This window comes from Danio rerio, chromosome 5 (genome assembly GCF_049306965.1).
Source record: "Danio rerio strain Tuebingen ecotype United States chromosome 5, GRCz12tu, whole genome shotgun sequence".
In the NCBI taxonomy this organism is placed as follows: domain Eukaryota; kingdom Metazoa; phylum Chordata; class Actinopteri; order Cypriniformes; family Danionidae; genus Danio; species Danio rerio.
Window position 1 is genome coordinate 46,345,001 of NC_133180.1, and position 22,637 is coordinate 46,367,637.

General features: G+C 35.4%; 1 protein-coding gene across 5 annotated transcripts in view; it reads left to right on the plus strand.

The window, feature by feature from the left end:
• The window catches only part of adamts3 (ADAM metallopeptidase with thrombospondin type 1 motif, 3), a 214,814-nt gene that overhangs the window by 174,023 nt on the left and 18,154 nt on the right, over positions 1 to 22,637 (plus strand). For all 5 annotated transcript variants that reach the window (NM_001287096.1, XM_073949700.1, XM_073949701.1 and 2 more), the window contains 2 exon segments: positions 9,866 to 10,022; positions 12,292 to 12,424. In NM_001287096.1, coding sequence (NP_001274025.1) covers positions 9,866 to 10,022; positions 12,292 to 12,424 — 290 coding nt within the window.

The window sequence follows — 22,637 nt, forward strand, 5'->3', positions numbered from 1 at the left end:
TAAATCTGTACAAGAGTTGTCATGTCAAAACTAATAAATTCTAAATTTAGCAAATACATTTTAGTATTGAACATTGGTGTGATGCCTGAACGTGGCTTTTGTTTTATTTGTTTCTATTTTATTCATCAATTTAGACCAGGGGTTTTCAAAGTGTGAGGCGCGCCTCCCCTGGGGGGCGCCAGAGCATGTCAGGGGAGGCGCGGGAAAAAATATAATATAATAAATATATAATTATTAAGTTTAATTATTATATGTATTTTTATTATATTTAAACGTTTTATTAAACAAAACAAAAAAAAATAATACGTCAAATATAAGAAACCCTTTTTTTACCCAGAAGGCCATAGCTGTGAATTCGCTTCTGTTTGGCAAGCCCGCCAATACAGGTATATGCCTGCTAATACAATGGGTCGGTTTCTGAGACCCCCCCCCCCGATTCAAAGCTGTAATGAAGTTCACGGCCCTTTGGCCGCCGGGAAGAAGGAGGCGGAGAACCGACGCAGTTTTAAAATGATTTATTAATAACAGTGACGGCAGCTCCTCACAGAGACTGCCGTCAAACTGAAAGCAAAAGTAAAATATGTCCGGGCCCAGTCCTCTCTCGGCTTCCTCTGCCCTCGTGTCTCCTTTTATGATCCAGAGCTCCTTCCGTGGGATCCGAGGCAGTCCGCAGGTGTATCCACTTACGCGGTGGCCTCACTCCGTTCCCACGGCTCTCGGCCACGCCCCCTCGCCACAAAAGCCTTCAAGTTCAGGGCTTAAACCCAAAAGACGACGATATGATGATCAGTATTTGAGTTTAGGATTTACGTGGACAGGACCAGCTGATGAACCACGACCTTTATGTGTGGTTTGTCAAGATATTTTGGCTAATGACAGCATGAGACCCACTAAACTTCGACTGTTTTGACTGGGGTGGACAGTTCTTGGATCTGTTCTATTCATATTGAACCATCATCCTAGTTTTAAAAACGTTATATTAAAATACTTATTACTCTGTAAATTATTGCACTTTCATGCAAATGATGATAAAAGTGAGTTAACAGTCTGACATCTGTCTGTGTCTTTATATATACTCTATATATATATATATATATATATATATATATATATATATATATATATATATATATATATATATATATATATATATATATATGTATGTATGTATATATGTGTGTGTGTGTGTGTGTGTGCGTGTGTGTGCGTGTGTGTGCGTGTGTGTGTGCGTGCGTGCGTGTTTGGGAGGAGGGGGGCGCCAATGGATAAGTTCTGTCAAAAGGGAGGCCCACTGTCTTAGACTTTGAAAAACTCTGATTTAGACAAACATATTTAAACAATCACATTTTAAATATATACTGCAAGCATGAAAGTTGTAATCATATATTTTTCCAAACATTTCTTACTTTCAAGATGAAAATGCAGCATAAACTCTGAAATTATTTTTGGTGTGTTTGTTTTTCCATTTAATTTAACTATACCTAAACTATTACGGCTCAGAACAATGTTCTGTGTCTGTTATGTTAACATTGGGTGACAAGTAACCATTAATAAGCCGGAAAAAGTACGCCCAGTCAGTTGTTTTTTGCAGAATAAAGCCCATTATTCAGTCTTACAGAACAGCCTTCTGCTTCCCATCGGGCTGCTGATAAACCGGTTAGGCTTTATTCTGTAATAACAATCGCCTGGATGTACTTTATCCCTTACATAATACACAGTGCACACAGTGCTTAAATGTATCACGCATTTGGATGGGTAAAATTTAGAACCCAAATTCTGAGCATGGGACAACATGCTGTACTTGGGCACATGGCATAACATTCCTACTATTATATGTGTATTATATGTATACTAACTTAAATGCAGACAACTTGCAGTCTTAAAATTTCTACTGAAACTGTGCCAATTTAGTCAAAAGCCCTATTCATTTTACTCAATTACTCAATTTAGCTCTAGACAGGCCCGTGCAGAGACTGTCAAAAGGGCATGTGCAGGATAATTTTTTGAAGACCGGGGTGGGGGGGGTGTCGTGGGGGCACTTTTGATCATTTTGGAAGGGCACTTTCTATCCAAGACTAAAAAGGGCATGTGCACTGCATAGGTTGAGCCCTATGTGTGCACGTGCCTAGCTCTAGATGTTAGTTTACTTACGACATGGTATACATGCATATATACTTCAACATTGCTTAAATATACCTCAGTAAATGAACTTAACATTTTAGCTGTTCTTCAGCCTATTGTGTTTAAAAATGTTCTTGAATAAATGGATGCACCTTCCTCTATTCACAGATGTACTCTTTTTGTCAAAGGCCAGTTGCGTGGCAACATGTGTTCCTTCTAATTTCCTTAATTGGGTTTTAAAATTGGCTGGTTGGCCATAGCAACCATTTTGTAATTTAATATTCTCCTGTTGCACATGCAGAATGAATGTTCAGATAGAAAGAGGCAATGCACTTTTCCTTCCCTGTTTGGAATTTATACATTCAATCCTCAATCTTTGGTTGTTTAAAAAGTGTAGAAATTATGAATTAGGTTGATCAGCCCATAAATAAGTATGTTAATGAAAATACAAAGTATATTAATCATGACCTAATATTGCAATATTATAACAGAAAGATAATTAAAAATAAAAAAACCGCAACTCTGCAGAAAGTGTTGTGTAGTCCTATAGAAAAATGTGTGCTTGTGTGTGATACATGCATCTTAACACCTTCCCCTCACACAGTGAATAGCACTGCTCAGTGTGCCTCACCATACACTGTACACAAACATCACAGCTAATGTCTGTTGTTTTATTTCCACTATGTTCATCAGACAAGCCAGACTCATCCAGCGAACACTAATAAATATTGCATTTGCAGTCTTTGATATTAGTCAAAGGTGTTTATGAAAGGGATAAAGTACATCAAGGCGTTTGTTATCGCAGAATAAGGCTAATTAAGACTTATCAGCAGGACAATGTGAAGCTGTTGTATAAGACTGAATGGCTTTATTATGAAAAAAACAACCACCTAGATTAGAAGTACTTCATCCTGTTTGTTACACGGCTGCTTGCCGCAGTCATAAATTAAATAAATTAAAGCACATAAGAAGCAGCGAGGAATAATCAGATGCTCAAGACATAATCTTTAAAATAATGACATATTTAAAAATTTGAAAGTATATGAGAGGTTTGTGATACAACAATCACAGTGAAGCATTCATTGAATCCTTCTACAGAGCAAAACAATTCATCACCACACAGTTGAATAATGAATGGGCACAAACAAAAATATAATTTGTATATTTTTCATGGAAAAAAAAATCTTTTTGAGACAAATTTAATTTGCTATAATTTTTATCTTAATTTGAATTATCTATAAACAAGAATAATAAATGGCATTTAAGGTGAAGCACTTCAAAACAAGTCCGCTATATGCACCGAAACGCACATTGTCTTGAGGTTGTGTTGGTTTGTTAAATAAAATAACAATCTAGCATACATACAATTTAAGTGAAATATTCACAGTTTCATAGAAGCATATAAACTGTTTTAACTTTTAATGACAAATTTGAATAAACAGGAAATGCTTCTACAATGTATTAGCAGCACTAAACATGTTCCCAGATTACCTCAGAAGAACAAACTCTGTTGGATGGATGAGAGAACTCTGAAACCGTTCACATAACCACTGATTGATCTTATCCACCTGCGACCCACCTTTAAGTAAATTAGCAGCCTGTTTTTTGATTATCTAACCAGCGGATAAATGGCAGCAACCTATTGCGCAGTGCTACCCATGTGATAGAACTCGTCGTGAAGGATGAGAAAGAAATCCTCCTGAAATCATGACAAATTTGTGTGATCTGACTGGGGCTTTAGTTGCCATTTCCACTAGGTGTCATGTTTATGTTCTAGGTGTGTAACTTTTAAAAATCTGATTACTATTGGACTCTTCTTTCAAATGTAGATGAGAGGTTATCAATATGTTAATTAACCTCACCCTGATTGTGGTAATTTGCATAAGGTCACAGCTTATTTGCATGAAAAGGAACTTTTTTTCATTGAGTTTTGTTCAGATGCACTTACTTTTGCTATTGCAAATCATTAACATTCAGAGACCTTTAGTCACTCTTTTAATTTCTCATAGAGACATAATTTTGAACACAATTAGCAAGATTTTCATACATGTTGTTTTCATCAAAAACTGGTTAAATGACCTAATGATGTTTAACAGAGCAAGGAATTGTTGTACAGTATGTCTGATAATGTTTTTCCTTCTTAGACCTTATCTATATTTTAACCATATATATATATATATATATATATATATATATATATATATATATATATATATATATATATATATATATATATATATATATATATATATATATATATATATATTTCAGTACTGAGTAAAAAATTCCCCACCACCCACGTGAAGTGGCTTAAAGTGGTGCTATGATGCATGTTACTGAAAGGTCCTTGAGTTGAAGAATATGAATGAAGATCACCTGTCTTTAAATGTGTCAGTCAAAGCTCTATCCTTTCATCATCTCTCTGAACTTATTCTTTAGCTGCAGATGAGAGGCCAGTGTGAATGTAGAAGGTTACTAGAAGAGAAAAAGAAAAATTGTTCTGGTTACACTGACAGCAAAAACACAATGCCAGTGACATCAATGATGTTGGGCTTTGAATGAGTTTGAAAATAAGAGTTGAGTGTGAGTGCTTGTTGGATAGAGATAAATACATAGAGGGTTAGTTTGAACATTTGTATCACAATGTGTGTTTCTGTTTGTTTAGTCTGTTAGTTTATAGCAGAGATGTTTTTGCCCAGTTTGTGTTTTTAAGAAGTAATTTCTTTTGTCAAAAAAAAAAAATTGCAAATCCTAAATCATTTGGATCACATTTTCAGTAATGTTTGATATGCAGCTCTGCGTTCATGAGAGCAAAAAAGCAAGATTTACGTACAGTTGAAGTCAGAATTATTAGCCACCCTGTTTATTTTTTCCCCAATTTCTGTTTAACACAGAGAAGATTTTTTTCAACACATTTCTAAACATGATAGTTTTAATCACTCATTTCTAATAACTGATTTGTTTTGGGAAATATTTCAAAAGGAAATAAAAATTCAAGGGGGTGGGGTAATAAAAAATCCTTCGATTTTTTTTTTTCTTCCTTTTTAAAATATTTCCTAAATTATGTTTAACAGAGCAAGGACATTTTTGCAGTATGTCTGATAATGTTTTTTCTTCTGGAGAAAGTCTTATTTGTTTTATTTCGGCTAGATTAAAAGTAGTTTTTAATTTTTTAAACACCATTATTAGGACCAAATTATTAGCCCCTTTAAGCAAATTTTTTCCTGACTGTCTACAGAAGAATCCATTGTTATACAATAACTTGCCTAATTACCCTAACCTGCCTAGTTAACCTAATTAACCTATTTAAGCCTTTAAATGTCACTTTAAGCTGTATAGAAGTTTCTTAAAAAATATTTAGTCAAATATTTTTTATTGTCATCATGGCAAAGATAAATCAAATCAGTTGTTAGAAATGAGTTATTAAAACTGAAAATGTTTAGAAACATTAAAAATGTTTAGAAATGTGTTGAGAAAATCTTCTATCTGTAAAACAGAAATTGGGAAAAATAAACAGGGGGTCTGATAATTCAGGAGGGCTAATAATTCTGACTTAAACTATATTATCATTTTTTCCTTTAGTGATTATATCATAATTTCTTTGTGCTCAGCGGTTAGCACTGTCACCTCACAGCAAGCAGGTTGCTGGTTTGAGTCCCAGCTGGTGCAGGGTGCTTCTCTGTGTGAATGTTCTTCATGTTCATGAGTTTTCATGTTCTCCTTGTTTTCATTCGTGTTCTCCAGGTGCTTTGGTTTCCCCCACAGTCCAAAGACATGCGATTTAGATGTTTTAAGTAAAGAAAAATTGGCAATAGTTTATGAGTTTGTGTGTGAATGAGAGAGTATGGATGTTTTCCATTACTGAATTGAAGCTGTAAGGGCATCCGCTGCATAAAACACATGCCAGAGTAATTGGTGGTTAATTTAGCTGTGATGATCCCTGATAAAGCAGGGACTAAGCCAAAGGATAATAAGTGAGTGATCTATGAACCAAATCATTATGACTGGTGTTCGCTCTAGATTTAATATTTATTTTAATAATTGTAGTAGTCTACTGGGTCAATAATGTAACCTATACATTTCAGAAGAGTTTATCTTAACCCCAAAATGACCAGATCACACACACACACACACACACACACACACACACACACACACACACACACACACACACACACACACACACACACAAAGAAGCGTAAAAAGCCACATTAAGCACTATTTTTCTTACAGTGTGCTTCTATAGGAGTAAAAGGAATATGCATTAATTTACGATTACTTTCAAAATAGAGCTGTACTTACAAACAGCTTACATCAGCACAAACTGTCTTTTTGACATTAAAATAGTACTGTCAGGATTTAAAACTCTTATGGGGAAGATTCAGTGCTGAAAAGGCCAGAAGTGCCAAATACACAAACAATAAATGGCTTAAAGTTGTTAAAGTAGATTGTTTTCAGGAACATTTTTGTTACGCTGGCTGAAAATCTCCCCACATCCTGACAGCAATCATTAAATTAAGTGGTCCAAGAAAATTTCATACTGAACATTATGATAGCCTGTCCCACCTGCCTGTATATAATTGCAAACTTCTGTGCAGCCCGTTCGTGCAGAAATGATTATGTCATTTAGACAGAGAATGGCAGGCAAATATCATCTACCTACCTTCAGTTTGGTATTGTATTAAGATTGGTATTAAATACTACTGTGCTGTAACCTTTTTGGTAAAATTTTACTTGAAGGGGTGTTCATAAGACTGTCATGAAAACTTTATAATTATGACTTGTGTTTAATGACACTGCATGCTTATGACTACTGTTATTGTCATTTGCTCAGATATGACATTTTGAAATGCAAAGATTGGTTGTTATGACGACTTGACATAAACAAAGAAATCACAAACTGTTTAAACTTTGTCATGAAAACTTGACATTACCAAGACATTATTTAATAAGACATCCTTATGAGGCAAACTTTCCAAGACAACTTGTCATAAATCTGTCATAAACATGATTGTCATGAGGCATTATAATTGTGTCATAAACATTTTTCTGATAGGGCGACACGGCGGCTCAGTGGTTAGCACTGTCGCCTCACAGCAAGAAGGTTAATGGTTTGAGTTCCGGCTGGGTCAGGTGGCATTTCTGTGTGGAGTTTGCATGTTCTCCCCGGGTTTCTTCACAGGGAGATCTGATTTCCCTGACACTTCCAAGACTTGCGCTATAGGTGAATTGAATAAACTAAATTGGCCATAGTGTATGATCTTGTATGGATGTTTCTCAGTACTGGGTTGCAGCTGGAAGGGCATTCATTGTGTAAAACATATGATGGAATAGTTGGTGGTTTATTCCACTGTGGTGAGCCCTGATGAATAAAGGGACTAAGCTAAAGGAAAATGGATGAATTAATATTTGTCGGATCTTGTTTTCAGTGGAACAAACTGTGGTTGTACAAATTTAGCCTAAAAACCTAAAAACAATAATGACTGTGTTATAAAATTCATGACAAGTATATGATCAGGGTATCTGCTTAAAAAAACAAAATTTTAGGCCTTAAAAATTCTTAAATTTGCTGAATTATTGTTCTGTAGGTCTTAAAACATTTTAAACTGGTCTTAATTTTCCTATGTCCAAGTAAAGCTACCCATACAATCGGTTAGCACCCATCCAATCGCTAACATTCCATCTCTATAAATGTTTTATTAAAAGATTATTCATTAATGATACTTCTTTACAAAAACATTTGTTATTAATGGTTATTTAAATGTTTTACCTCGGCCAATAAAAAAAAAAAAAAAAAAAATTGCGTTTAGCCTTGTGTAAGCCTGAAATAATTCATAATGGTCTTGAAAAGCCTTAAGTTTGACTTGATGAAACTTGTAGAAACCCTGATGATGGCTTCATGACAATCACGTTTATTACAGATTTATGAAAAGTTTTGCTGTCTTAATAATCTACAATTGTCACAACTTGAGACAAAAAAAAAAACAAGGTTGTGATGTATTAGTTTATGTCAAGTTGTCTGAACAAACAATGTCATCTTTTTACTTAAAATGTCATAACTGAGCAACTGACACTTAATGACATTTTTTATAAGCATGCATAAAATCTCATTCACATTCATGATGTGTTTTTGTAGTCAATGATGATTATAAACGTTTAATAACACCCCTTCAAGTAAATTATTACCACATTTTCTATCTGGTGAATGTTAGGTCAAACATTTTGGTGTTGCTGTCTAGTGCCTGTTCATGTGTTCAGGAAGCGTGGCTTTGGATCCCGATTTGCCAGATAAAATGTATGCTTTCAGTGCTATCAGGTTAGTGTTTAGTGTTAGCATTTTTCGATCTCCTATTGCACCTTTAAGTGAACATAAACAGTTGAGCACATGAGTGCTGTCCAGTTTTGAATCTATCACTGTTGCACTAAAATGTTATATATGTTTTATTATGGAATTACCTCACTTAGAAGATAATCACTTTTTCACCTCATATACTTTTTCTCATAAATCATCTACTAAGACAGAAAATATCACTGTAAAAACTGCATTGTACATAAATCAGATGAACATATTCATATCAGTAAATATTTTTACTGTAATTAATTTAAAAACTAAATAAATATAGATTTACACACATTTACTCAAATAAATTAAGATAATGATGGGCAAAAATCTGTGGAATTCTTTGGAAAATCTGCGGATTCTACAGAGATTCCGTGTGGGCCTAAGAGAACAATATTGTTAGCAGAAGATTCATGCAGAAACTCTCCATTCAACTGCAATTATGTCTAGGAGAAATGGTTGAGATAAATCTTCTTTCATTTTCTTTTCTTTAAGGAATGATTAGAGAAAAGCATTTGCTTAATTATGATTAGTCAAGCTTAATTGTGGCTTCTTTTTGCAGTGGGCAAATGCTGATGTTCACTTTTCTGACTGTGCAAGATGCACAAGCATATTTTGGAGACCTTTTTTTATGCTTAAAACTGGGTTGAACAACAATCCATGCGTGTTTTTATTTTATGTACTGTATATATTTAGATTAGGGTTTAGAAATGGAAGTTGCCTTCATGTCTATTTACAGTCTTTCTTCAGGCCATAGTATAATTTAGCTGTCTCCCATAAATTAATTTCAGGTCATGCCTTAACAATTCTGCAAGATTACGATGAAGGCATTGACTTTTAAAGCATAGCAGTACTTCAACTTCAGCTGTGCAATTCTGTTGAACATTTCCAACTTCTGATAAAGCAAAAGTCCAGTGATAGACACATTAATGCTTTTTCTTTTCAAATATACAGTTAATATTTTACAGTTAAGATAGATAGATAGATAGATAGATAGATAGATAGATAGATAGATAGATAGATAGATGGATGGATGGATGGATGGATGGATGGATGGATGGATGGATGGATGGATGGATGGATGGATGGATGGATGGATGGATGGATGGATGGATGGATGGATGGATGGAGAAGAAAGAGTACAACATGAAGAGTACAACAAATCCAAAATCGGTCATCTTTAAAAAAGTTTCACGGGTTATATTCATCATTCTCATTTCTTTTTCAGAAAGTAATTAAACAGATCCTCGTCTGACTCATCTCACACAGAGGGCAATACATAAATCTGCATACTCTTACATATGCATGAACAAATGCTAAATCTCTGCGTACACAACCAAATGCTTGTAAATATCATTCAGCTATTTCTGAATTGTGTCTTACGGTGTTTTACATTTCCATTAGATTATACCAAAAGACAACGAGACAAGGTCAACGCTTATGTACAAGTACATCATCCATGAAGATTCAGTGCCCCTAAACAACAATAACGTCATTCAAGAGGACACGTATGAATGGGCGCTGAAGAGCTGGTCCCAATGTTCGAGACCTTGTGCTGGAGGTATTGTTCAAATTCTGTCATCTTTAAGCATTTCCAGATTAAAGTTGCAAGATGTACTGTAACATAAGTGCCCAAGAATAACATTTATTTAACCTTTGAGTACATGCTTTTGTCTTATCCTAAAGCACTATGATGTATGAGGTGTGCCTGTATAATTGTTTAAATTAGGATTATTTAGATCTATTAGTCGATGCTTTGGAAAAGGCTATAAAATATGACAATATAGTTTACATTTAGTGACAATTCAAGTGATACGACTGTTGAGATACTGTATACTCCTTAATATATCGAAACACATGATATACAGTTGAAGTCAGAATTATTAGCCCCCCTGAATTATTAGCCCCTTGTTTATTTTTGCCTATTTTTTGTTTAACAGAGAGATTTTTTTCAGCATAATATTTTACTAGATATTTTTCAAGACACTTCTATACAGCTTAAAGTGACATTTAAAGGCCTAACTGGGTTAATTTGGTTAACTAGGCAGGTTAAGGTAATTAGGCAAGTTATTGTATAATGATTGTTTTGTTCTGTAGACTATCGAAAAAAAAATATATATAGCTTTAATAATTTTGTCCTTAAAATGGTGTTTAAAAAATGTAAAACTGTTTTTATTCTAGTCGAAATAAAATAAATAAGACTTACTCCAGAAGAAAAAATATTATCAGACATACTGTGAAAATTTCCTTGTTCTGTTAAACATTATTTGTGAAACATTTAAACAAGAAATAAAAATTAAAAGGGGGGCTAACAGTTCTGACTTTAAATGTATGTATCCAAGATGAATGTGTCCAGTTTTAATAACCGTGCTCAGTTCAGCATTTTTGCAGCTGATCTTTGATTTACTTAGACTTTTCACAGTCTACCCAGGCATGGAAACTGAGATTATGTACTTTTCTAATAACATCTGGTAACACCTGCCCTAAAGGGAAATATGCTCTTGTTCAGAAGTGACTGGAGGGAGATCAGATATGCAGACTGATAAGGTGCTGCTGTTAACACACCTTGCACTGAATTATTTAATGAAGAAATATGATTGGAAAAGCATCTTATAATTACTATTTTGCCCATGTTGGACAGAGATGACACTCAGTTGACAGCAGAAACACATCCCTCTGCTTTGTCAGCATGAAATAAGTTTGAGATCAGCAAATTGAGAGAACACACCGACCAAATCTGACTAAAAAATGTACTCCAACAGCTTACATAAAGAGGTAGGCAAGTATGCAATGTTGTGACCAAAAACTATATGTAGAAATTTCTGTATCTGTAATTGGAAATTTCTCATAAAACCATAAAGCTGAAAGGTTTTAAAACAGGGGTCACCAATCTGCCCCTATGTCCCTGCAGACTTTAGCTCTACATTGTGTCAGCACACACCTGCCTGCAAATTTCTAGTATAGAAATAGCTTGTCCAGTTTTGTTTGATTGGGGTTTGAGTTAGGCTGCGGTCACACTAGAGTCTGAGCTTGCGAAATTCTGTCGTACAATGATGCGAAAACAGGTGGGATTATACAAGATAATGAGACATTTAAAAAAGCGAGCAATTGGTCCATATATGTAAATTTTCTGTCCAGAGAGGTCATGTTTTGATCCTCGATTGGTCTCACGCAGTGAAGTGATGCGATTTTACAGGTGAGAGTTCACCAAGCTATGGGCGAAGCAGTGAAAGGGACTAAGACGACAAAATAAGCCGACAAGAAAATAAATGAATGAGTTCACAAAGCTTGAACTTTGCAATGCAGCGAACTGCGAAAGTTGTCGCACGAACTTGTGTTTCTGATTTGACGCATTCGTGTAGGTATGAATTGAAGTCTATGGGAGAAAAGTCTAGTGTGACCGCAGCTTTAAACTCTGCAGAATACTGGCCCTCTATGAGCAAGTCTGGTGACCCCTGCTTTAAAGTATTAAAGGCACATACTAGTTTAGTTATTTTACACTATTATTACACATAAAATGAGACTGTGGATCATGCTGTAATATTGATTGACTTGCAGAAACTGATTCTTTCACTTTATAAGAATTCAATCTATTGTTATTGGAGGCACATCTATTAATCTATTGACAGGAGACACATAAGAGTATTAAAGTTGTTGTTTATTTTATGTTTTTTTTTTAATGTTATTTGTTTTTTTTTTATATTTTACTGTCGACAAACCCCTTAGGTCTGTTTAAAGTGGATGATGTTGCACTAGTCAAACGTTACTGATGATTATTTACTTCAAAATTATATGTTTCTGTTTGTTCTTTCATTTTGTTTACACTTCAGGCTTCCAATACACCAAATATGGGTGCCGTAAAAAAGGTGACAACAAAATGGTGCATAGAGGTTATTGTGATGTCAACAAGAAGCCCAAGCCTATTCGCAGGATGTGTAACTTACAGGACTGTACACAACCACAGTAAGTCGGAATTGAGCCAATCTGAACCCTATTAACAATACCTGCTTTTCACTTGAATGCTAGCTCAAATGACTTCTCTTGGTACAGTGTGTGATTATATTGAATTTCTTATTTCATCATATTAACCCAATCGAAACAGCGCTAAATAATGTATATGCATTCATTCTGTACCAGCCTAGCTGGGAGATCTCTGAGCTGGGTTTTGATTACTTTATACCATAGGGAGGGCTTGCTTCATTCATTTTTCTTGTCAGAGGCTAAGTAGAAATCTCAGGTTGTGATTGTGCATGTATGTGTCATATCTGGAAATTGTTCACCTCAGCATGTCATTTCTACTGAATGTGTAGCCTTGGCTGATTTTACATTCATAGACAAAGTTATTTTCTTCCGTTCCATAGGCAAACACAAATAACCCTGTAGGTTTTTTTTTCTTCTTTTGTTTCATTGAGCATGTGTCCATGACCTGCTGTTATGATTAACACAAAGAATATACGTAAATCAATTATTGGGACTCTTCTTGAATCAACCTACACACGTCATTCTCACTGAATAACTTTTCTATTTCAATGTACACGGCAGTTTAATGTTTATTTGCATTAGAAGGCATTTTTAAGCATCTTCGTTCCACTTCCTCTGAAAACTATTGATTAATGTGATGCTTCAAACTCAAAGTACTTTCTTGATCAGAAATAACTTTGGTTTTATAAAGTGATAGAGAAAACTCTGATGTGTGGAAGTTATTAAAAATTTATATTTTTCAATTGAAAAGTTTTTTCTTTTAACTAAGTTATTTACTGGTTCATGTGAGTACTGCAGAAGCACCCAAAATGCTCTCATTGGATGAGAAGTGGGATGACAAAAGCTACATTTCCACTGTCGGGCAAGTGCGAGACAGGGCTTTTATCGGGCCGGGCCGGGCCGGGCCAATCGCCCGGGAGGTTGAGCAGTGAGGCTGAAATCATGTCACATTTCCGCTGTCGGGCTAGGCTAGTAGCTTCCAGCGCATCACACAAACCCTGCCCCCAGAACGTCACCCGAATCAAACGTCACACCACCTGCCATCTTCAGAGTGAATCAGACAGATAAAGCACACCATCGCATCCTCACGAAACCATTAAAAGACAACCGAAACAAACTAACAACACGTTGTTGTACAGCGTTACAGTATATGTCTATACACACATGCCAGTGTGTTCTCATTTTTCATATTCATTTACTCACCAACTGATTGTTGGCATGGAATATCGAGTGGTCTCGCCACTAACGGAGGGACCCAGTGCAGTGAGCGCACCCATCCATAATATAAAACCACAGAAATTCTCTGTTAATAACTCGGTAGAAAATGTATTTTATAACATCCTCGTTTAGATAGACGCTGTCAAACATTCAGCCCAAATGCTCCGTACAGAGCTGGTACATATTAACTGTTCCCTATAGGCTATATAACACTTAATAGGTGACTCTTTTTTATTTAAGGATCTTGCATATTATTCTGTGATCTTAAGTAAAGGAAAATGTTAAGTGTTTCTGCACATAAGAGCAAGTAATAAAATATAGCCTATATTTGGTTGCGCTCAGCAGCTTTTCACTAATAAAGCTCTTCATGTATTTAAAATTTCGTTTTTAAATTTTACTGCGTCATATAAAAACATAAACATATGTTTGAGGACACAGAGCACATTTTGCATTTGCAGTTTTCCCTGATGCGTATGTACAGGGACGCTGCACAGGACTGGATGACAAAAAAAAGGTAACCTAAAAAAAAAAAAGGTACCCTAGTTTCTGCTTTCACTTACCCAAAAAATGTTCTGTTTGCACGATTAAATTTCAATCATCGTATCCAAATACTTTATAAATAATATTTCAAACCTTCTCCGGTGTTTATTGTTTTTAGAAAATATCTAAAATCTTTTTTTCAGATAAGCTTTTGTAAAATTAAAGTTTAATATGGCTTTAGAATGGTTTGATTTATGTATTGTATATAACTACATTGTTAGAGCTAGTTTTTGTTTGTTTTATATTGGTTTGTTTATTTAATGTGATTTTATTTTGCTGTGTCTTTAATATGGTGTAAAGATTATTATGCATTATTGAAACATCAAAGAGGACGCAAATACTTTAAAAGTAAAGCTTTAATATTTTATGCAACAGCCTTACATTTAAAAGGGAAACATACGGGCGATCATACGCAAAAAGACCTCAGCCTATAAGGATAGATGTTTCCTTTACCGTATTTGTTTATTTGTTTGGGCGCATGTACTCATGTGCGATCGGAAAACTAATGTCCGCCTCTCCTTTCACTGGCCCCGAGAAAGCCCCGCCTTGGCCTGATTATGCCCCGGAAATGACAGTGGAAACGCGACTGGCCTTGGCTTGCCCTAGCTCACTCACTTTAGGCGCGATAGTGAAAACGCGGCTAATGATCCAAAGGCATTGAATGACCAACATCCCACCCTCCTGTGACCCATGGAGGGTTTATGTGTGTTTTCAGATCCTGTGAGGATCGGACCTTCTAACTAACAGTGATAATTAAAAAATTATATTATTAATAATAATGCGAGATAAAATAATCATGTGCATTAACTAATCATAGCTCCTTACACAGTGATATGGCAAATTTCCAGAAGGACTGTAATATCTCTTGAAGGACTTTACCTGTAAATTAAGAAAGCGATGTTCACACAGGGGCGCAGTGGGTAGCACAATTCACTCACAGCAAGAAGGTCGCTGGTTTGAGTCTTGGCTGGGTCAAAGTCATTTTTGTGTGGAGTTTGCATGTTCTCCCCGTGTTCATGTGGGTTTCCTTCAGGTGCTCCGGTTTGCTCCACAAGTCCATACACATGTTGTATAGGTGAATTGGTATAAGCTTAATTGGCTGTAGTGCATGGTTGTGTGTGTGTGTGTGTGTGTGTGTGTGTGTATTGGTGTTTCCCAGTGAAGGGTTGCGGCTTGAAGGGCATCCGCTGTGTAAAACATGTGCTGAATAAGTTGGGGCTTTAGTATTCAATGCAGCTTCTGTTTATCCCAGAGACATCCAAAGGAAAGCGTGAACCACCGCTAAATGTATATACATTTGACTACATTATAGATTATGTAGATGTATAAGTATTGGGAACCACTTTGATATAAACATATGGAGGAAGACTTTCGCATGTGGAGTTGTACTCACCGGAGCACTCTTTCACTCTTTCACCTCACACAGCTGAAAGCTGGGCTTGCAGGTAAACTCACAGCAGTTTATCTTATGCCTTTTATTGATATTTTTTTCCACAGTTGACATTAATAATGAACAAAGAAACATTATGTAACTAACAACTAGCTGCTAAATGTGTCAGGAAATGTATTGAAAGGCTTTTATTTTCATAAACAGAATGGATGTGAATGCGTTTGAATATTCTTATTGGCTGGAGTAGGCGTCTCATGTCAGCCTATTGTAAACATGAATATGCTCTTTCCGGCAATTTTCTTTCTGCGTTTACACAGTACAGCATTTATGGAAATTACCGGTAATGTTACAACTTTAACAAAATTGCTGGAATGAATTCACAAAGCCTGCATGTGTGAAAGAGGCTAATGTGTTAAATGAATGTTAGCTTGTCGAGCCCTTAATAAACACTGAAATCTCAAAATGTTGTGTAGTTCTCTCAAGCAGCTATTGCATCTATCACAGATTCACTTTATTTAAAATATATATCATATCCCTCTGAAAGCAGACGTTTTTGTTTTTTTTTTGTTATATTGCTCTAGTTCACCAACCAACACCAACCTTTTTAGCCCAAGATCGCTAACCTCAGCCTTACTGAAAGGCAAAATCTACTCAGAAAAATGTAAACTATATTTTTAACTAATAAAACTAATAAACAGAAATTGACAACTATAATAAACAGATGGCTATACAACATTGACACTCTTTTTTTTTTTTTTTTAAATAGATTATACAACTTTAGCCAGGGTTTCACAGACGGGTTTATTGTGAAATCATGAAATATGTAAACACAATCATGATTACCCAAATAAAAAAATAAAAAAAATGGCAGCTTGTTTTGACTATATATGTTTGTACTTTTTATATTTATTTTGTATATAAATATACATGGATATAATTCAGAAAGGTGGCACAGTGGGTAGCACGTTCGCCTCACAGCAAGAAGGTCGCTGGTTCAGGCCTCAGCTGGGTCAGTTAGCATTTCTGTGTGAAGTTCGCATGTTCCCCCCTTGCTCGCGGGGGTTTCCATTTTTCATGTATGTGTGTGTATCACATATACGTAATTCATATTTGTAATAAACACATATGTAATGTCAAAAGTTTATTAACGTTGTTATAGAAACAGCTCAGTGAACAGTGGTAAATTCTTCTGGAAGGGCAGAGGGCACTCTCACGTGGAAATTGCAAAAATACGCCACATAGAAAAAAAAAAGACATGGGGGAAATCTAACAAAGCAGAGCATTTAACTGCTTGTGCTGATTCAGCTACTAAACACACAACTATGGAATCATTTCACAGAAGGATTATATCTGAACACTCGACCCGAAGTTATGGGGTGAGTTAGGAGTAAAAACATGTCTGTGATTTTCACATCCTTTCGGATCAGCAGAAACAGAGCCATAGTTCAGTGAGAAGCTACGCACACAGTTGTCAAATCATAGAACGATTACAATTGATTTAAGTTTTTTTTTTTGCACAGCTTTTCACTGAACTGGCTCTGTGTAGTAAACCTGAAAGCAGGTGCTGGAGATTTACAGCGGACTTTACTGACAAAATGAGCACAAATATTGGCTTCGGTTAGTCATGCAGCTCTATCCAGCATACTTGATTCATTAAAATCTTTAAATCAGAATGATTAAAAGGTGTACACGTAAATGAGGATGGTGTGGTGGCTGAGCCTGTTTCTTAGGGAACAACATGGCAATCCGTGTTGGGTTCCTGAAACTTCGTAAATCATCCTCCACTCTCAGTAAACCCCTTGCTTTTAAAACCCCTGCATTAAAATATTTTAAATGCACAACATGCAAAGAACACCCCGACGTGAAACATTACAATACGTTACTTTTGTGATTACAAATATCAACACAGTCATAATAATTGATACACAGTGTGTGATTTTACACATACGTATGTCAATTTCAGGGGGAAATTCGGTCAAGGCAAATCCCCTCCCCCAAGTAAATGATGCATGTGGGAAAATGAGCTCCAGAGTGTCTGCTTTTTGGATTATATTGCAACATTTCCTCTTTCTTTTTCTATATCCTTTATCTTCCACATTGACTGTGAATAATTTTATAGATTTAAGAAGTCAGTTGTATAAACAGAAACTGTCTGAGTAACATTTCAATAAAGCCAGACTCTTAATTTTTACATGGTCCATTGTAAAAGTGAATCCATTTTTTATCCCTTTTAATCCCTTCTATACGAATACATTTATACAAACACTTGTGTACTCAATCTCTTTTAAAATACAAGTCATTGTATAATGGCATTTTCTGCATTTTAGAATCCATTTGCATTAAGTGCAATGAATGAAGTGATGGCTACGGGATGACTGAGATTTACACATCAACTCTTATGGTGTCAGATTGCAAGATTCTGTAGATGTAAGAATATATATTGTGGTAGATGTTTCATATGAATCATGCTTCTGTGCTAAACTAGCAGCAGAGTCACTTGTTCTGTAGAGCTGCGCAAAATAAGGACAATTTTAATGGGATTATAATTTTAGCCTCTGACGTAGGATAACCAATTGTTCACTTTCCCACATCACATCACACACTTCATGCTGAGGGAAACCACATAATTATAATTCAACTTCCACATAGATTATCCTCCTAATGTGGCAGACGAGAGAAAACGCATAGCAGATCAAGCCTCATGACTCACTCCTAATGCTTCTTAAAATGAATGCAATTTGCATAATTGGGGTCCTCAAATGTGATTTATTTTGGGTAAAAAATGACCAATGTAGAAATGTGTTAATATCATACTGGATCTGCCACAGAGTAGCGTCATGTTCCGTAAGAGCTGAACTGTCACCGAGAGTCATTTGTTTTGACGCTTCCCTTTTTCGATCTTGATATTTCCTACAGTAGTTGTGCACATCAGTCATCAGGGCTCCTACTTTTTAACATCTGCAGAGGATGAGATTGCGCCCGCAGTTCTTCCTGTCTTTCCCTTTTCCAATTCCCTGAGCATTCGCTTGTACTCATTTTCTCTTTTATCTTCTTCACTCTTGAAGCTGTCTCAGCAGGTGGTGGCCATTTCAAATTCTTCCATCTTATTTGCCACGCTATTACTAAGCTTTTTTATATTAATTAATTGTGATTAACTATTTGAAATGAGACTACTTGTATCTATCTCTTTTTACTAAAAGAATTGACTTAATTCATAAAGATTTTTATAAATCTTTAGGTTGGGAAATGTCTCTGTTCTGCAGTCTACATTCTTTCTCAAAAGCTGAGGTTTTATTAACAAGCTCAGTAGAGCATCTGCATTCTTCCAGCATTGTCTCTGACAGGCACAGCACCTCAGCCTTCTCTTCCATATACCATCCATCTATTCTCCAAACCACTTTGTTCACTGCAGGGTTGCAGGATTCATAGCCTAGACAATCAAACACTATTGAAACACATGTTTATTACAGGAGTAGTTCAGTGAAAAAGAAGAATGCTTCAGTCATTTGTTTTCCCCGATGTCCTTCCAAAATGATATGAATTCATAGAATGGGTACACATCCTCAGTCAGAACTCGCTTTGATTATTTGGAAAAGGAAAGCAATGAAAATCTCATGTTGACCATAGCAGAAAAAAGGATCTTGGTCTTCCTTTATTATTACCGTTCTTATTATCAGATGTTGTAAATAACATTGTTACTAGTTGTCCACACATTTTTCATTCTTTCTTTCTTCTCTTTTTTAATTATTTTGTTCTTCTCACCGCTCTCAAAATTCTTTCAATCCAATTTGTTTGCTTGCTCCTACACAGACGCATTGTCACATGCACACACATACTCTCGCACACTCACTGACACATGAATAAACAACATATTCATAAATGTTGAATGTTGGCAGCTAGTTTGTGTTGTGTGTTTGGTTGTTTGTAAAGGTTTCTTATGTAAATATCATTATTTCCCCCTATATCAAAAAAGAAATAAAGAGTAACTTAAGTGTGATTCGATGACAAAATTGACTTTTTTTTTACTAAACAGTCATCTTCATATCATTTATTGAGCCACAACATTTAGCATGCAAGCAGCTGTTTCAAAAAGTGCACTTAGTGACGTTTATTTCTAAACTAATTTCTAAAGGATCACGTGCTTATGATTGCTTGCAGCTGGCCCTGCATTATTCAATTTATGATTCACCAATTAGACGATTCCCAAGCCACTATAAATACCTTAAGTTGCATATAACAGCCATCTTCATTTTGAAGAATCACTCCTTCCACCCTGGCTCAGTGGTTAACACTGTTGCCTCACTGCAAGAATGTCACCGGTTCTAGTCCTTACCAAGCCAGCAGACATTGCTGTGTGGAGTTTACACAATCTCCCCATGCTCAAGTGGGTTTCTTCCGGGTTCCCCAGTTTCCTCCCACGATCAAAAACATGCAACTAAAGTTAATCGACTAATCCAAATCGACACCATAGACATGCTCCTAGTAAGTAGTTATCTCTTAAGAGCAATCACAACCTGTTCATTAGCTACTACAGCAAGGGAGTTCTCGGGATCTACCTAAGCTCAAACTCCCCTCTCGCTTTGCAGATGGGAGAGAGCCCCGAGCTCGAGCATTTTATGAGTTCAGGGCTCTCTCCTGAAACTGCATGCCAAACAAGCTTTATAATCAATCATCAGATAAGTTTGAACTCTTGAAATCAATCTTAAACAGTTCTGTATGGTGTTTTAGCTGGCTGTTTGATGGTTGTTTGTAAAGATTACTTATGTAAATATCATCATATCCCCTATCAAAAAAGATAAAAAAGAGTAACTTAAGTGTGACTACATGATGACAAAATTTAAATGTTTAGCTAAACAGTCATCTACATATCATCTATTGAACCAGAAAATTTAGCATGCAACCAGCTGTTTCAAAAAGCAAACCAATCTTAAACAGATCTGTATGGTATTTTCGCCAGCCTGAACTATATCCATTAATCCTGCAAATTAGACACTCCCATGCATACGTAAATGCCTCACGGCCTTAGCTTCTAATCACATGCTTTAAGTTTAAAGGATGACCATTGACTTCTACACATGCATATTTAATTGATAAAAGTATTAGCTTCCTTGCAACGTGCTAAATCCCAGGCTGGATCATGCAGATTGATCATGCAAATGGATAGTTTTCTCAAAATTATAAATTTGCTCATCCTAAGGCCATCCAAAAAAAAAAACAAATAAAAGAAAAAAAACATATCATTCAAAATACTGTATTATGAAGTGAAGTTTGTGCAAAAACTTGGACAATATTTCCAAAATTAATGATTTTAATACACTTTACACTGCAGTGTAAAGCTTGAGGTTACTAATGCACAATGACATATTTAATGTTCTTCTATATTGTTATGTTGAAACAAAAATGCCTTACATCTGATCAGTAAATTTTCATTTGTATGTGAACAATTTATTTAATCTTGATCCATTTGTGGATAAAATGAAATTAAAGTATCATGAACTTTATTATGGCAAGATATAGACTTTTTTCAGTAGGTCATGGTATATGCATGAATTAATGTAACATACATTTTAAGGGTTTTTAACCTTTCATCAAAACGGCTCCATCTAAGCAGATGCTAATATATGTTCAAGGTGTATTATATAACAGCAAAAGCGCAGGCTGCATTTTTTAATTATGCCAGTTCACACAGGTCAACGGCGCCTCAGCTCGAGAAACACGTGAATGAGTAATACAGTCACAACTGTGTCACAAAGGACCTTCTGTAGGGCTCTCTGTTACATCTGTTTCAGCCACTAAACATGCTCCTGATTTTCAGTGTGTTGAGGCAGATAGATTATACTGTACTGGCTTTGATACAGTACAACTTTTCTTTCAGATTGAGCTGCTACAGTACTCGTTCATTGATAATGTGAGATCTGTCATTCAAAAATGGTATTTCATACAAAAAATGTCCCTCCATTTATTCACCCTTATATTGTTCCAAACGTGTATGGCTTTGTTTATTTTGTGGAATGTACAATAAGATTTTGATGAAAATGAACAGTAATGACTATTGATTTTTTTTTTGTGTGAACAAATAAAAGAAACAAATTTTCTTCTCAATTATTTCAAAATAGAAAAAGAAATAGAAAGCAAGCCATAGAGGGTTAGAACAATATGATGGTGCATCAATTATAGAGCGTCTTCAACTCTTTAAGACCTGCCATAGAACAATTCTGCCACATGTCATAGTCATATTACATGCTGTGCTTCATTTGAGTGTTTTTAAATGTTATATATCAATACAATCCTTGATCTCCCAATTTGAAGGCTATTCACAGTATGTAATACATCCATAATAGCCAAATAAATAGCTCGAAAAAGCAATGAATAACAATACATTTTTCCCAACATATTTTTATAACCTAAAACATTTTGAAATGTCATACAATTCATTTGTAATGATTAAATAAATTGTGAAATATTGTGATAATATTTGTGAAATATGATTATTTTTTTAACCAGTGCATTGTAAAGTCAAATAGGGTTGCATTTACAAAACACGTGAACACAGCTACTGTGCTTGTGCATCCAGGTTAATCATGAACAACTCAGTGCGCATGCGCTAGTTGCACTATTGCGGTCTGATTGTTTCAATCAAGGTTTATATGCATCAGATACATAAAATCTGTGCCAAACATTTCAACTGGCGAACATATTAACAATAATACAACGTATAGCCGAATTAAATGTATGCATTGCCATGTTACAGCCCTAATGAGTATGATCATGTGAACCTCCATAAAGATACATATTGCAATGATTTTGGGTACTTAGCGATGCCTGCACACATATATGCACAATCCTTAAATGCTCTGCTTGGGGACCACTGATTTACAGTACAGATATGTTTTTAATAAATAACCTAATATAAATTACAAGCATTAACGAATGCTATATATTTTTGTTTTCACAAGCTTTGGAGATGCAACATAAAATCCTCATTTAAATAATAGGTCACCTCCAGCTTTCATCATGAGCCATGGCTGCGTTAAAGATGCGTTAAGA